Source organism: Oncorhynchus keta, unplaced genomic scaffold (genome assembly GCF_023373465.1).
Source record: "Oncorhynchus keta strain PuntledgeMale-10-30-2019 unplaced genomic scaffold, Oket_V2 Un_scaffold_139_pilon_pilon, whole genome shotgun sequence".
NCBI classification, from domain to species: Eukaryota; Metazoa; Chordata; class Actinopteri; order Salmoniformes; family Salmonidae; genus Oncorhynchus; species Oncorhynchus keta.
In genome coordinates this window covers 394,401-409,998 of record NW_026290780.1, presented here as the reverse complement: position 1 = coordinate 409,998, position 15,598 = coordinate 394,401, and the positions used below count along the sequence as shown (strand labels likewise).

The 15,598-nt window shown below is 42.5% G+C and overlaps 1 protein-coding gene and 1 long non-coding RNA gene across 5 annotated transcripts in view; both read right to left on the bottom strand.

Moving 5' to 3' along the window:
- Window positions 1-15,598, bottom strand: part of ehbp1 (EH domain binding protein 1) — a 421,276-nt gene that overhangs the window by 182,780 nt on the left and 222,898 nt on the right. The window contains 2 exon segments of the mRNA XM_052513761.1: window positions 14,356-14,404; window positions 15,125-15,303. Of these exon segments, the coding sequence (XP_052369721.1) occupies window positions 14,356-14,404; window positions 15,125-15,303 (228 nt within the window).
- On the bottom strand, window positions 8,163-12,092 carry LOC127927409 (uncharacterized). Of its 4 annotated transcripts, none has more exons than XR_008127303.1 (7): window positions 12,069-12,092; window positions 11,712-11,767; window positions 11,397-11,583; window positions 11,141-11,314; window positions 9,472-10,702; window positions 9,029-9,215; window positions 8,163-8,908 (listed from the first exon to the last, which is right to left on the bottom strand). It is a non-coding gene; the product is annotated as an uncharacterized LOC127927409 (long non-coding RNA). The 4 variants fall into 4 exon arrangements; XR_008127302.1 differs by lacking the exon at window positions 12,069-12,092 and having other exon boundaries at window positions 9,472-10,106; window positions 10,146-10,702; window positions 11,712-11,813; XR_008127301.1 differs by lacking the exon at window positions 12,069-12,092 and having other exon boundaries at window positions 8,163-8,751; window positions 8,909-9,215; window positions 11,712-11,813.

Genomic DNA, 15,598 nt, shown 5'->3' with positions numbered 1-15,598 from the left:
TGACCCCTGGTGTACAGTATAGATCAATAAGGACGTTAAATCTAGTTGATGACCCCTGGTGTACAGTATAGATCAATAAGGACGTTAAATCTAGTTGATGACCCCTGGTGTACAGTATAGATCAATAAGGAAGTTAAATCTAGTTGATGACCCCCCTGGTGTACAGTATAGATCAATAAGGAAGTTAAATCTAGTTGATGACCCCTGGTGTACAGTATAGATCAATAAGGACGTTAAATCTAGTTGATGACCCCTGGTGTACAGTATAGATCAATAAGGAAGTTAAATCTAGTTGATGACCCCTGGTGTACAGTATAGATCAATAAGGAAGTTAAATCTAGTTGATGACCCCTGGTGTACAGTATAGATCAATAAGGACGTTAAATCTAGTTGATGACCCCTGGTGTACAGTATAGATCAATAAGGAAGTTAAATCTAGTTGATGACCCCTGGTGTACAGTATAGATCAATAAGGAAGTTAAATCTAGTTGATGACCCCTGGTGTACAGTATAGATCAATAAGGACGTTAAATCTAGTTGATGACCCCTGGTGTACAGTATAGATCAATAAGGAAGTTAAATCTAGTTGATGACCCCTGGTGTACAGTATAGATCAATAAGGAAATCTAGTTAAATCTAGCTGATGACCCCTGGTGTACAGTATAGATCAATAAGGACGTTAAATCTAGTTGATGACCCCTGGTGTACAGTATAGATCAATAAGGAAGTTAAATCTAGTTGATGACCCCTGGTGTACAGTATAGATCAGATTAAATCTAGTTGAATAAGGAAGTTAAATCTAGTTGATGACCCCTGGTGTACAGTATAGATCAATAAGCACGTTAAATCTAGTTGATGACCCCTGGTGTACAGTATAGATCAATAAGGAAGTTAAATCTAGTTGATGACCCCTGGTGTACAGTATAGATCAATAAGGAAGTTAAATCTAGTTGATGACCCCTGGTGTACAGTATAGATCAATAAGCACGTTAAATCTAGTTGATGACCCCTGGTGTACAGTATAGATCAATAAGGAAGTTAAATCTAGTTGATGACCCCTGGTGTACAGTATAGATCAATAAGCACGTTAAATCTAGTTGATGACCCCTGGTGTACAGTATAGATCAATAAGGACGTTAAATCTAGTTGATGACCCCTGGTGTACAGTATAGATCAATAAGGAAGTTAAATCTAGTTGATGACCCCTGGTGTACAGTATAGATCAATAAGCACGTTAAATCTAGTTGATGACCCCTGGTGTACAGTATAGATCAATAAGGACGTTAAATCTAGTTGATGACCCCTGGTGTACAGTATAGATCAATAAGGACGTTAAATCTAGTTGATGACCCCTGGTGTACAGTATAGACCAATAAGGAAGTTAAATATAGTTGATGACCCCTGGTGTACAGTATAGATCAATAAGGAAGTTAAATCTAGTTGATGACCCCTGGTGTACAGTATAGACCAATAAGGAAGTTAAATCTAGTTGATGATCCCTGGTGTACAGTATAGATCAATAAGGACGTTAAATCTAGTTGATGACCCCTGGTGTACAGTATAGATCAATAAGGAAGTTAAATCTAGTTGATGATCCCTGGTGTACAGTATAGATCAATAAGGACGTTAAATCTAGTTGATGACCCCTGGTGTACAGTATAGATCAATAAGGAAGTTAAATCTAGTTGATGACCCCTGGTGTACAGTATAGATCAATAAGGAAGTTAAATCTAGTTGATGACCCCTGGTGTACAGTATAGACCAATAAGGAAGTTAAATCTAGTTGATGACCCCTGGTGTACAGTATAGATCAATAAGGAAGTTAAATCTAGTTGATGACCCCTGGTGTACAGTATAGATCAATAAGGAAGTTAAATCTAGTTGATGACCCCTGGTGTACAGTATAGATCAATAAGGACGTTAAATCTAGTTGATGACCCCTGGTGTACAGTATAGATCAATAAGGACGTTAAATCTAGTTGATGACCCCTGGTGTACAGTATAGATCAATAAGGACGTTAAATCTAGCTGATGACCCCTGGTGTACAGTATAGATCAATAAGGACGTTAAATCTAGTTGATGACCCCTGGTGTACAGTATAGATCAATAAGGACGTTAAATCTAGTTAAATCTAAATCTAGTTGATGACCCCTGGTGTACAGTATAGATCAATAAGGACGTTAAATCTAGTTGATGACCCCTGGTGTACAGTATAGATCAATAAGGACGTTAAATCTAGTTGATGACCCCTGGTGTACAGTATAGATCAATAAGGACGTTAAATCTAGTTGATGACCCCTGGTGTACAGTATAGATCAATAAGGAAGTTAAATCTAGTTGATGACCCCTGGTGTACAGTATAGATCAATAAGGACGTTAAATCTAGTTGATGACCCCTGGTGTACAGTATAGACAATAAGGAAGTTAAATCTAGTTGATGACCCCTACAGTATAGATCAATAAGGAAGTTAAATCTAGTTGATGACCCCTGGTGTACAGTATAGATCAATAAGGACGTTAAATCTAGTTGATGACCCCTGGTGTACAGTATAGATCAATAAGGAAGTTAAATCTAGTTGATGACCCCTGGTGTACAGTATAGATCAATAAGGAAGTTAAATCTAGTTGATGACCCCTGGTGTACAGTATAGATCAATAAGGACGTTAAATCTAGTTGATGACCCCTGGTGTACAGTATAGATCAATAAGGATTGATGACCCCTGGTGTACAGTATAGATCAATAAGGACGTTAAATCTAGTTGATGACCCCTGGTGTACAGTATAGATCAATAAGGACGTTAAATCTAGTTGATGACCCTGGTGTACAGTATAGATCAATAAGGAAGTTAAATCTAGTTGATGACCCCTGGTGTACAGTATAGATCAATAAGGACGTTAAATCTAGTTGATGACCCCTGGTGTACAGTATAGATCAATAAGGAAGTTAAATCTAGTTGATGACCCCTGGTGTACAGTATAGATCAATAAGGAAGTTAAATCTAGTTGATGACCCCTGGTGTACAGTATAGATCAATAAGGAAGTTAAATCTAGTTGATGACCCCTGGTGTACAGTATAGATCAATAAGGAAGTTAAATCTAGTTGATGACCCCTGGTGTACAGTATAGATCAATAAGGAAGTTAAATCTAGTTGATGACCCCTGGTGTACAGTATAGATCAATAAGGACGTTAAATCTAGTTGATGACCCCTGGTGTACAGTATAGATCAATAAGGACGTTAAATCTAGTTGATGACCCCTGGTGTACAGTATAGATCAATAAGGAAGTTAAATCTAGTTGATGACCCCTGGTGTACAGTATAGATCAATAAGGACGTTAAATCTAGTTGATGACCCCTGGTGTACAGTATAGATCAATAAGGACGTTAAATCTAGTTGATGACCCCTGGTGTACAGTATAGATCAATAAGGAAATAAATCTAGTTGATGACCCCTGGTGTACAGTATAGATCAATAAGGACGTTAAATCTAGTTGATGACCCCTGGTGTACAGTATAGATCAATAAGGACGTTAAATCTAGTTGATGACCCCTGGTGTACAGTATAGATCAATAAGGACGTTAAATCTAGTTGATGACCCCTGGTGTACAGTATAGATCAATAAGGACGTTAAATCTAGTTGATGACCCCTGGTGTACAGATAATAAGAAATCTAGTTGATGACCCCTGGTGTACAGTATAGATCAATAAGGAAGTTAAATCTAGTTGATGACCCCTGGTGTACAGTATAGATCAATAAGGACGTTAAATCTAGTTGATGACCCCTGGTGTACAGTATAGATCAATAAGGAAGTTAAATCTAGTTGATGACCCCTGGTGTACAGTATAGATCAATAAGGACGTTAAATCTAGTTGATGACCCCTGGTGTACAGTATAGATCAATAAGGACGTTAAATCTAGTTGATGACCCCTGGTGTACAGTATAGATCAATAAGGACGTTAAATCTAGTTGATGACCCCTGGTGTACAGTATAGATCAATAAGGACGTTAAATCTAGTTGATGACCCCTGGTGTACAGTATAGATCAATAAGGACGTTAAATCTAGTTGATGACCCCTGGTGTACAGTATAGATCAATAAGGACGTTAAATCTAGTTGATGACCCCTGGTGTACAGTATAGATCAATAAGGAAGTTAAATCTAGTTGATGACCCCTGGTGTACAGTATAGATCAATAAGGACGTTAAATCTAGTTGATGACCCCTGGTGTACAGTATAGATCAATAAGGACGTTAAATCTAGTTGATGACCCCTGGTGTACAGTATAGATCAATAAGGAAGTTAAATCTAGTTGATGACCCCTGGTGTACAGTATAGATCAATAAGGAAGTTAAATCTAGTTGATGACCCCTGGTGTACAGTATAGATCAATAAGGACGTTAAATCTAGTTGATGACCCCTGGTGTACAGTATAGATCAATAAGATCAAATCTAGTTGATGACCCCTGGTGTACAGTATAGATCAATAAGGAAGTTAAATCTAGTTGATGACCCCTGGTGTACAGTATAGATCAATAAGGATAGTTGATGACCCCTGGTGTACAGTATAGATCAATAAGGACGTTAAATCTAGTTGATGACCCCTGGTGTACAGTATAGATCAATAAGGACGTTAAATCTAGTTGATGACCCCTGGTGTACAGTATAGATCAATAAGGAAGTTAAATCTAGTTGATGACCCCTGGTGTACAGTATAGATCAATAAGGAAGTTAAATCTAGTTGATGACCCCTGGTGTACAGTATAGATCAATAAGGACGTTAAATCTAGTTGATGACCCCTGGTGTACAGTATAGATCAATAAGGAAGTTAAATCTAGTTGATGACCCCTGGTGTACAGTATAGATCAATAAGGAAGTTAAATCTAGTTGATGACCCTGGTGTACAGTATAGATCCAATAAGGACGTTAAATCTAGTTGATGACCCCTGGTGTACAGTATAGATCAATAAGGAAGTTAAATCTAGTTGATGACCCCTGGTGTACAGTATAGATCAATAAGGAAGTTAAATCTAGTTGATGACCCCTGGTGTACAGTATAGATCAATAAGGACGTTAAATCTAGTTGATGACCCCTGGTGTACAGTATAGATCAATAAGGAAGTTAAATCTAGTTGATGACCCCTGGTGTACAGTATAGATCAATAAGGAAGTTAAATCTAGTTGATGACCCTGGTGTACAGTATAGATCAATAAGGACGTTAAATCTAGTTGATGACCCCTGGTGTACAGTATAGATCAATAAGGACGTTAAATCTAGTTGATGACCCCTGGTGTACAGTATAGATCAATAAGGAAGTTAAATCTAGTTGATGACCCCTGAGTATAGATCAATAAGGAAGTTAAATCTAGTTGATGACCCCTGTACAGTATAGATCAATAAGGAAGTTAAATCTAGTTGATGACCCCTGGTGTACAGTATAGATCAATAAGGACGTTAAATCTAGTTGATGACCCCTGGTGTACAGTATAGATCAATAAGGAAGTTAAATCTAGTTGATGACCCCTGGTGTACAGTATAGATCAATAAGGAAGTTAAATCTAGTTGATGACCCCTGGTGTACAGTATAGATCAATAAGGACGTTAAATCTAGTTGATGACCCCTGGTGTACAGTATAGATCAATAAGGAAGTTAAATCTAGTTGATGACCCCTGGTGTACAGTATAGATCAATAAGGACGTTAAATCTAGTTGATGACCCCTGGTGTACAGTATAGATCAATAAGGAAGTTAAATCTAGTTGATGACCCCTGGTGTACAGTATAGATCAATAAGGAAGTTAAATCTAGTTGATGACCCCTGGTGTACAGTATAGATCAATAAGGACGTTAAATCTAGTTGATGACCCCTGGTGTACAGTATAGATCAATAAGGACGTTAAATCTAGTTGATGACCCCTGGTGTACAGTATAGATCAATAAGGACGTTAAATCTAGTTGATGACCCCTGGTGTACAGTATAGATCAATAAGGACGTTAAATCTAGTTGATGACCCCTGGTGTACAGTATAGATCAATAAGGAAGTTAAATCTAGTTGATGACCCCTGGTGTACAGTATAGATCAATAAGGAAGTTAAATCTAGTTGATGACCCCTGGTGTACAGTATAGATCAATAAGGACGTTAAATCTAGTTGATGACCCCTGGTGTACAGTATAGATCAATAAGGAAGTTAAATCTAGTTGATGACCCCTGGTGTACAGTATAGATCAATAAGGACGTTAAATCTAGTTGATGACCCTGGTGTACAGTATAGATCAATAAGGAAGTTAAATCTAGTTGATGACCCCTGGTGTACAGTATAGATCAATAAGGAAGTTAAATCTAGTTGATGACCCCTGGTGTACAGTATAGATCAATAAGGAAGTTAAATCTAGTTGATGACCCCTGGTGTACAGTATAGATCAATAAGGAAGTTAAATCTAGTTGATGACCCCTGGTGTACAGTATAGATCAATAAGCACGTTAAATCTAGTTGATGGCCCCTGGTGTACAGTATAGATCAATAAGGAAGTTAAATCTAGTTGATGACCCCTGGTGTACAGTATAGATCAATAAGGAAGTTAAATCTAGTTGATGACCCCTGGTGTACAGTATAGATCAATAAGGACGTTAAAGGAGAGGAGAGAGACGGAGAAAGAAACAGAGGGTGGAAGAGAGCAGAATAGAGGGGGAATGTCAAAATGGAGGAGAGAGTCAAAACCATTTATTTCTATCTGATACACTCGACACCCTCCCCCTCTTTCTCCTCTCCCTCTTTCTCCTCTCCCTCTTTCTCCTCTCCCTCTTTCCCCTCTCCCTCTTTCTCCTCTCCCTCTTTCTCCTCTCCCTCTTTCTCCTCTCCCTCTTTCTCCTCTCCCTCTTTCTCCTCTCCCTCTTTCTCCTCACCCTCTTTCTCCTCCCCCTCTTCTCCTCTCCCTCTCCCCCCCTTTCTCCTCTCCCTCTTTCTCCTCCCCCTCATCTCCCCCTTTCTCCTCCCCCTCTTTCTCCTCTCCCTCTTTCTCCTCCCCCTCTTTCTCCTCACCTTCTTTCTCCTCCTCCCTCTTTCTCCTCCCTCTTCCTTCTTCTCCCCTCCCCTTTCTCCTCTCCTCCTCCTCTCCCTCTTTCTCCTCACCTTCTTTCTCCTCCCCCTCTTTCTCCTCCCCCTCTTTCTCCTCCCCCTCTTTCTCCTCCCCCTCTTTCTCCTCCCCCTCTTTCTCCTCCTCCTCTTTCTCCTCCCCCTTTTCTCCTCACCTCTTTCCTCCCCCCTTTTCTCCTCACCCTCTTTCTCCTCCCCTCTTTCTCCTCTCCCTTTCTCCTCCCCCTCTTTCTCCTCCCCTCTTTCTCCTCCCCTTCTTTCTCCTCCCCCTCTTTCTCCTCACCTTCTTTCTCCTCCCCCTCTTTCTCCTCCTCCTCTTTTCTCCTCCCCCTCTTTCTCCTCCCCCTCTTTCTCCTCCTCCCTCTTTCTCCTCCCCCTCTTTCTCCTCCCCTCTTTCTCCTCCCCCTCTTTCTCCTCCCCTCTTTCTCCTCACCTTCTTTCTCCTCACCCTCTCTCATCTCCCTCTTTCTCCTCCCCCTCTTTCTCCTCCCCTCTTTCCCTCCCCTCTTTCTCCTCTCCCTCTTTCTCCTCTCCCTCTTTCTCATCTCCCTTCTTCTTTCTCCTCCCCTCTTTCTCTTTCTCCTCCCCTCTTTCTCCTCCCCCTCTTTCTCCTCCCTTCTTTCTCCTCCCCCTCTTTCTCCTCCTCCTCTTTCTCCTCCCCTCTTTCTCCTCCCCCTCTTTCTCCTCCCCCTCTTTCTCCTCCCCCTCTTTCTCCTCCCCTTCTTTCTCCTCCCCTCTTTCTCCTCACCTTCTTTCTCCTCCCCCTCTTTCTCCTCACCCTCTTTCTCCTCCCCCTCTTTCTCCTCCCCCTCTTTCTCCTCCCCCTCTTTCTCCTCACCTTCTTTCTCCTCCCCTCCCTTTTCTCCTCACCTTCTTTCTCCTCCCCCTCTTTCTCCTCCCCCTCTTTCTCCTCCCCCTCTTTCTCCTCACCTTCTTTCTCCTCCCCCTCTTTCTCCTCCCCTCTTTCTCCTCCCCCTCTTTCTCCTCCCCCTCTTTCTCCTCCCCTTCTTTCTCCTCCCCCTCTTTCTCCTCTCCCTCTTTCTCCTCTCCCTCTTTCTCCTCTCCCTCTTTCTCCTCCCCCTTCTTGTGTAGGAAGTGATTGCACAGTGCAGTAACCCCGGAGACAGACAGACCATTGAAATATGACTGATAAGGACAATCAATAACAGGAGAATATTTTGGGGTTTTATCATTATGGCCTTTGAAAAGACCCATCAATGAATTTACACACAGCGATGTGTGTGTGTGTGTGTGTGTGTGTGTGTGTGTGTGTGTGTGTGTGTGTGTGTGTGTGTGTGTGTGTGTGTGTGTGTGTGTGTGTGTGTGTGTGTAATGAGAAAAAGCAGAAGTAATTCCCCATGATATCTGATATGAAGCAGTGTGCTGCTGAGGGAGGACCAGGTTAGGGCGCCCCGAGCACACGGATCATTCCCAACGACGAAGAGAGGACGAACGATTCCCTCTTTGTATTCTATACAAATGACAACTGTGATTCTAAAATCAGAAAGATCAGAAAATATTCTGTTTTATTGTGATTCACATGGTGCTGGAGGTACCAGGTGGCCATTTGACCTGGTGCTCTATGCTGTGTTGGTGTAGCTACATTACCTCTCTCTACTTCTCTCTCTTCTTGTTGGTGAAGCTACATTACCTCTCTCTACTTCTCTCTCTCCTCTTGTTGGTGAAGCTACATTACCTCTCTCTATCTCACTCTTGTTGATGTAGCTACATTACCTCTACTTCTCTCTCTTCTTGTTGGTGAAGCTACATTACCTCTATCTCACTCTTTGTTGATGTAGCTACATTACCTCTCTCTACTTCTCTCTCCTCTTGTTGGTGAAGCTACATTACCTCTCTCTATCTCACTCTTGTTGATGTAGCTACATTACCTCTACTTCTCTCTCTTCTTGTTGGTGAAGCTACATTACCTCTCTCTACCTCGCTCTCTTTCTGTTGCTGTAGCTACATTACCTCTCTCTACTTCTCTCTTCTTGTTGTAGCTACATTACCTATCTACTTATCTTTTCTTGTTGATGTATCTACATTACCTCTCTCGTTGATGTTTCTACATTACCTCTTTATTTCTCACTCCTCTTGTAGATGTAGCTACATTACCTCTCATTATATATCTCTCTCTTGTTGATGTAGCTAAATTACCTCTACTTCTTTCTCTTGTTGATGTAGCTACATTACCTCTACTTCTCTCTTGTTGGTGTATCTACATTACCTCTACTTCTCACGCCTCTTGTTGATGTAGCTACATTACCTCTCTCTACTCTTGTTGATGTAGCTACATTACCTCTACTTCTCACGCCTCTTTTTGATGCAGCTACATGACCCCGCTCTACTCTTGTTGATGTAGCTACATTACCTCTATCTACTCTTGTTGATGTAGCTACATTACCTCTCTCTACTCTTGTTGATGTAGCTACATTACCTCTCTTATTGACGTAGCTACATTACATCTCTCTACATCTCTCTCCTCTGTTGATGTAGATACATTACCTCGCTCTACCTCTGTTCTCTTGTTGATGTAGCTACATTACCTCTCATTCTCTCTCTTCTTCTTGATGTAGCTACATTACCTCTCTCTTGTTGATGTAGCCACATTACCTCTACTTCTCTCTCTTCTTCTTGATGTAGCTACATTACCTCTCTCTTGTTGATGTAGCCACATTACCTCTACTTCTTTCTCTTCTTGTTGATGTAGCCACATTACCTCTACCTCTCCTCTTGTTGATGTAGCTACATTATCTCTACTTCTCTCTTGTTGGTGTAGCTACATTACCTCTACTTCTCACACCTCTTGTCGATTTAGTTACATTACCCAATCTACTCAATCAATCAATTTTTTTATATAGCCCTTCGTACATCAGCTGATATCTCAAAGTGCTGTACAGAAACCCAGCCTAAAACCCCAAACAGCAAGCAATGCAGGTGTAGAAGCATATCTACTCTTGTTGATATAGCAACATTACCTCTCTCTTATTGATGTAGCTACATTACCTCTCTACACCTCTCCTCTTGTTGATGTAGCTACATTACCTCGCTCTTCCTCTCTTCTCTTGTTGATGTAGCTACATTACCTCTACCTCACTTCTTGTTGATGTTGCTCCATTACCTCTCTCGTTGATGTTGCTACATTACCTCTCTCTATTTCACACTCCTCTTGTTGATGTAGCTACATTACCTCTCATTCTCTCTCTTCTTCTTGATGTAGCTACACTACCTCTCTCTCTTGTTGATGTAGCTACATTACCTCTACTTCTTTCTCTTCTTGTTGATGTAGCCACATTACCTATCTCTACTCTCTCTTGTTGTAGCCACATTACCTCTACCTCTCCTCTTTTGATGTAGCTACATTACCTCTACTTCTCACACCTCTTGTTGATTTAGTTACATTACCCCTATCTACTCTTGTTGATATAGCTACACTACCTCTCTCTTATTGATGTAGCTACATTACCTCTCTACATCTCTCCTCTTGTTAATGTAGCTACATTACCTCTACTTCTCGCACCTCTAGTTGATGTAGCTACATTACCTCTCTCTTGTTGTGACTACATTACCTCTCAATCTCCTCTTGTTGTGGAAACATTAACCTCTCTCCTCATGTTGATGTGACTACATGACCACTCTCTTGTTGTGACTACATTAGCTCTCTCTTGTTGTGACTACAGTACCGCTCTCCTCTTGTTGTGACTACAGTACCTCTCTTGTTGTTGCTACATTACCTCTCTCCTCTTGTTGACGTGACTACATTACCTCTCTTGTTGTGTGCTACATTACCTCTCTCCTCTTGTTGATGTGACTATATTACCTCTCTCTTGTTGTTGCTACATTACCTCTCTCCTCTTGTTGACGTGACTACATTACCTCTCTCTATTTTGTTGATGTTGCTACATTACCTCTCTCTACTCTCTCTTGTTGATATAGCTATTACCTATACTTCTCACGCCTCTTGTTGATGTAGCTACATTACCTCTCTCTTGTTGTGACTACATTACCTCTCAATCTCCTCTTGTTGTGGAAAAATTAACCTCTCTCCTCATGTTGATGTGTCTACATGACCGCTCTCTTGATGTGACTACATTACCTTTCTCCTCTTGTTGATGTGACTACATTACCTATCTCATCTAGTTGATGTGACTACATTACCTCACTCCTCTTGTTGTGGCTACATTACATCTCTCCTCTTGTTGTGACTACATTACCTCTCCTCTTGTTGTGACTACATTACCTCACTCCTCTTGTTGTGACTACATTACATCTCTCCTCTTGTTGTGACTACATTACCTATATAATCTTGTTGTGACTACATTACCTCTCTCATCTTGTTGTGAATGCATTACCTCTCTCTTGTTGTGACTACATTACCTATCTCCCTTTGTTGTGACTACATTACCTCCCTCTTGTTGTGACTACATTACCTCTCTCTTGTTGTGACTACATTACCTCTCTCCTCTTGTTGTGACTACATTACCTCTCCTCTTGTTGTGACTACATTACCTCTCTCTTGTTGTGACTACATTACCTCTCTCATCTTGTTGTGACTACATTACCTCCCTCTTGTTGTGACTACATTACCTCCTCTTGTTGTGACTACATTACATCTCTCCTCTTGTTGTGACTACATTACCTCTCTCATCTTGTTGTGACTACATTACCTCCCTCTTGTTGTGACTTCATTACCTCTCTCCTCTTGTTGTGACTGCATTACCTCCCTCTTGTTGTGACTACATTACCTCTCTCTTGTTGTGACTTCATTACCGCTCTCCTCTTGTTGTGACTACATTACCTCTCTCATCTTGTTGTGACTACATTACTTCTCTCATCTTGTTGTGACTACATTAAAATAAAAATATCTTGTTAGTGACTATCATTACATCTCTACAGTCATGTTGTGACTACATTACACGTCTCCTCTGTTGTGACTTCAACCCACTACTCTTGTTGTGACTACATTACCTCTCTCATCTTGTTGTGACTACATTACCTCTCTCATCTTGTTGTGACTACTTTCTACTCCCCATACAGAAGTCTGGTAAGGTTTTTGGGACCAGGGAGTGTGTGTGTGTGTGTGTGTTTCTCTGTGTGTGTGTGAAGTGTGTGTGTGTGTGAAAGCCTATTTGTCAGGCCCCGTCTCGCAGCAAATTCCTCAATGGGTTGAGAGGAGGAGAGGAGAGGAGGAGAGGAGGAACGAGAGAAGGGCTGAATGAAAGAAGGAAGAGAGCTGTAAACAGGATTACATCATTGCAAGGCCTGGTCCATGAAACCACACACACCTAACATGTGTCCTCACCCACACAGGCATTTAACACGCATCACACACACCTAACATGTGTCCTCACCCACACAGGCATTTAACACGCATCACACACACCTAACATGTGTCCTCACCCACACAGGCATTTAACACGCATCACACACACCTAACATGCGTCCTCACCCACACAGGCATTTAACACGCATCACACACACACACACACCTAACATGTGTCCTCACCCACACAGGCATTTAACACGCATCACACACACACACACACACACACACACACACACACACACACACACACACACACACACACACACACACACACACACACACACGGCAGGTCGTCTATTTATGATACTATACCTCTCAGATGTGACTTTCCCTCTACCCCTCCACCACATACCCTCTACTCCTCTGCCCCATATCCTCTAACCCTCCGCCCATATCCTCTACCTCTCCAACCCTCTACACCTCCACCCCATACCTCGCCAACCCTCCACCTCATACCCTCTACCTCGCCAACCCTCCACCCCATACCCTCTAACCCATAGCCCCAAACCCTCCGCCTCATACCCTCTACCTCGCCACCCCTCCACCCCATACCCTCTACCTCGCCAACCCTCTGCCTCATACCCTCTACCTCGCCAACCCTCCACCTCATACCCTCTACCCCCCCTAACCCTCCGCCTCATACCCTCTACCTCTCTTCCCCTCTACTTGTGTATGTGGACAAGAGGCGAGCAAGACAAAACTCCCCTCCCCTGATTAATGGTAGGTCACTAATGGTGTTATTCCACTACAGGACAGTAACGGTGTTATTCCTCTACAGGACCAGTAATGGTGTTATTCCTCTACAGGACCAGTAATGGTGTTATTCCACTACAGGACAGTAATGGTGTTATTCCACTACAGGACAGTAATGGTGTTATTCCTCTACAGGACCAGTAATGGTGTTATTCCACTACAGTACAGTAATGGTGTTATTCCTCTACAGGACCCGTAACGGTGTTATTCCTCTACAGGACCAGTAATGGTGTTATTCCTCTACAGGACCAGTAATGGTGTTATTCCTCTACAGGACCAGTAATGGTGTTATTCCTCTACAGGACAGTAACGGTGTTATTCCTCTACAGGACCAGTAATGGTGTTATTCCTCTACAGGACCAGTAATGGTGATATTCCACTACAGGACAGTAATGGTGTTATTCCTCTACAGGACCCGTAATGGTGTTATTCCTCTACAGGACCAGTAATGGTGTTATTCCACTACAGGACAGTAATGGTGTTATTCCTCTACAGGACCCGTAAGGACCCGTAATGGTGTTATTCCTCTACAGGACCCGTAACGGTGTTATTCCTCTACAGGACCAGTAATGGTGTTATTCCTCTACAGGACCAGTATTGGTGTTATTCCACTACAGGACCAGTAATGGTGTTATTCCTCTACAGCACCAGTAATGGTGTTATTCCACTACAGGACCAGTAATGGTGTTATTCCACTACAGCACCAGTAATGGTGTTATTCCACTACAGGACCAGTAATGGTGTTATTCCTCTACAGCACCAGTAATGGTGTTATTCCACTACAGGACCAGTAATGGTGTTATTCCACTACAGGACCAGTAATGGTGTTATTCCTCTACAGCACCAGTAATGGTGTTATTCCACTACAGGACAGTAATGGTGTTATTCCACTACAGGACCAGTATTTCCATCACCAGGGCTGACACTGACACTTGGACAGGGAAGTGTGTATAAGCAGAACAGTTGCCTCAGAGGTGGAAACCAGTGTTTGGCCCAAAACACCTTTGGTGCAAAGTCTGGAAACACTTGTGCAAACTGTGTGTGTGTGTGTGTGAGTGCGAGTGCGAGTGCGAGTGCGAGTCGTGAAAAGCGAGTGCGAGTGCGAGTGTGTGTGTGTGTGTGTGTGTGTGTGTGTGTGTGTGTGTGTGCGCAGCACAGAGGGCAGCAGACACTTACCTTTTTGTTGTTTTCCTTAATATCCTGAGGATTGAGGGTCTTGTAGTCTCTGGAGAGAACAGAGGAGAGAACAGAGGAGAGAACAGAACAGAGAGAGAGAGAGAGAGAGAGAGAGACAGAGACAGAGACAGAGAGAGAACAGAGAGCGAGAAAACAGAGAGCGAGAGAACAGAGAGCGAGAGAACAGAGAGCGAGAACAGAGAGCGAGAGAGAGAGAACAGAGAGAGAGAGAGAGAAAGATACAGAGAGAGAGAGAACAGAGAGAGAGAGAGAGAGAACAGAGAGCGAGAACAGAGAGAGAGACAGAGAGAGAGACAGAGAGAACAGAGAGAGAGAACAGAGAGAACAGAGAGAGAGAACAGAGAGAGAGAACAGAGAGAGAGACAGAGAGAGAGAGAGAGAGAGAGAGAGAGATACATTAGATATGCGTCACATGTAATGGCATTAGAACTGTAACATGCAATTTCACAGCAGCTAAACTAATAGAGTGGAAACTACTAGAATAACACAGCTTGATGCTTTACCTTGTGCTCTCTTCTCTAGATAGATCATTAGGTTTCCCAGATGGACTCTTGAGTGTGTGTGTGTGTGTGTGTGTGTGTGTGTGTGTGTGTGTGTGTGTGTGTGTGTGTGTGTGTGTGTGTGTGTGTGTGTGTTCGTGTGTTCGTGTGTGCGTGTGTGTGCGTGTGTGTGTGTGTGTGTTCGTGTGTTCGTGTGTTCGTGTGTTCGTGTGTTCGTGTGTTTGTGTGTGTGTGCGTGCGTAACTCACATGTAATCAGGTCTGAAGTGATGGAGAAGGGCGCAGAATGCCAGGCCGTTCCTCCAGGATGTGGTGAAGTTGGTGATCTTGACTCCGCGGTAATTCTTTGTGACCTCACGGCACCAGGCCAGCAGGGATTGGCTAGCGTTGGGCTTCCCACCAAGCACTGGGCTCGGGATAGGACTGGGCTGTAGAGAGAGGGAGAGGGGGAGAGAGAGAGGGAGAGGGAGAGAGAGAGGGATAGAGAACAATAGTGGGAAGAGGGAGTCATAGTGAGCACTTTTGACATTGATTTATCGTCCTGAGTCTGACACGACATTGAATCGTTTCTTTCATGCCAATAATGTTCAACAACAAAGTTCACAATGTCTCATTTATCTATCCAATTAGTTTTTTTTTTATTAGGGGGCTGGATGGGCACATTGACTGACTGACACACACACACACACACACACACACACACACACACACACACACACACAC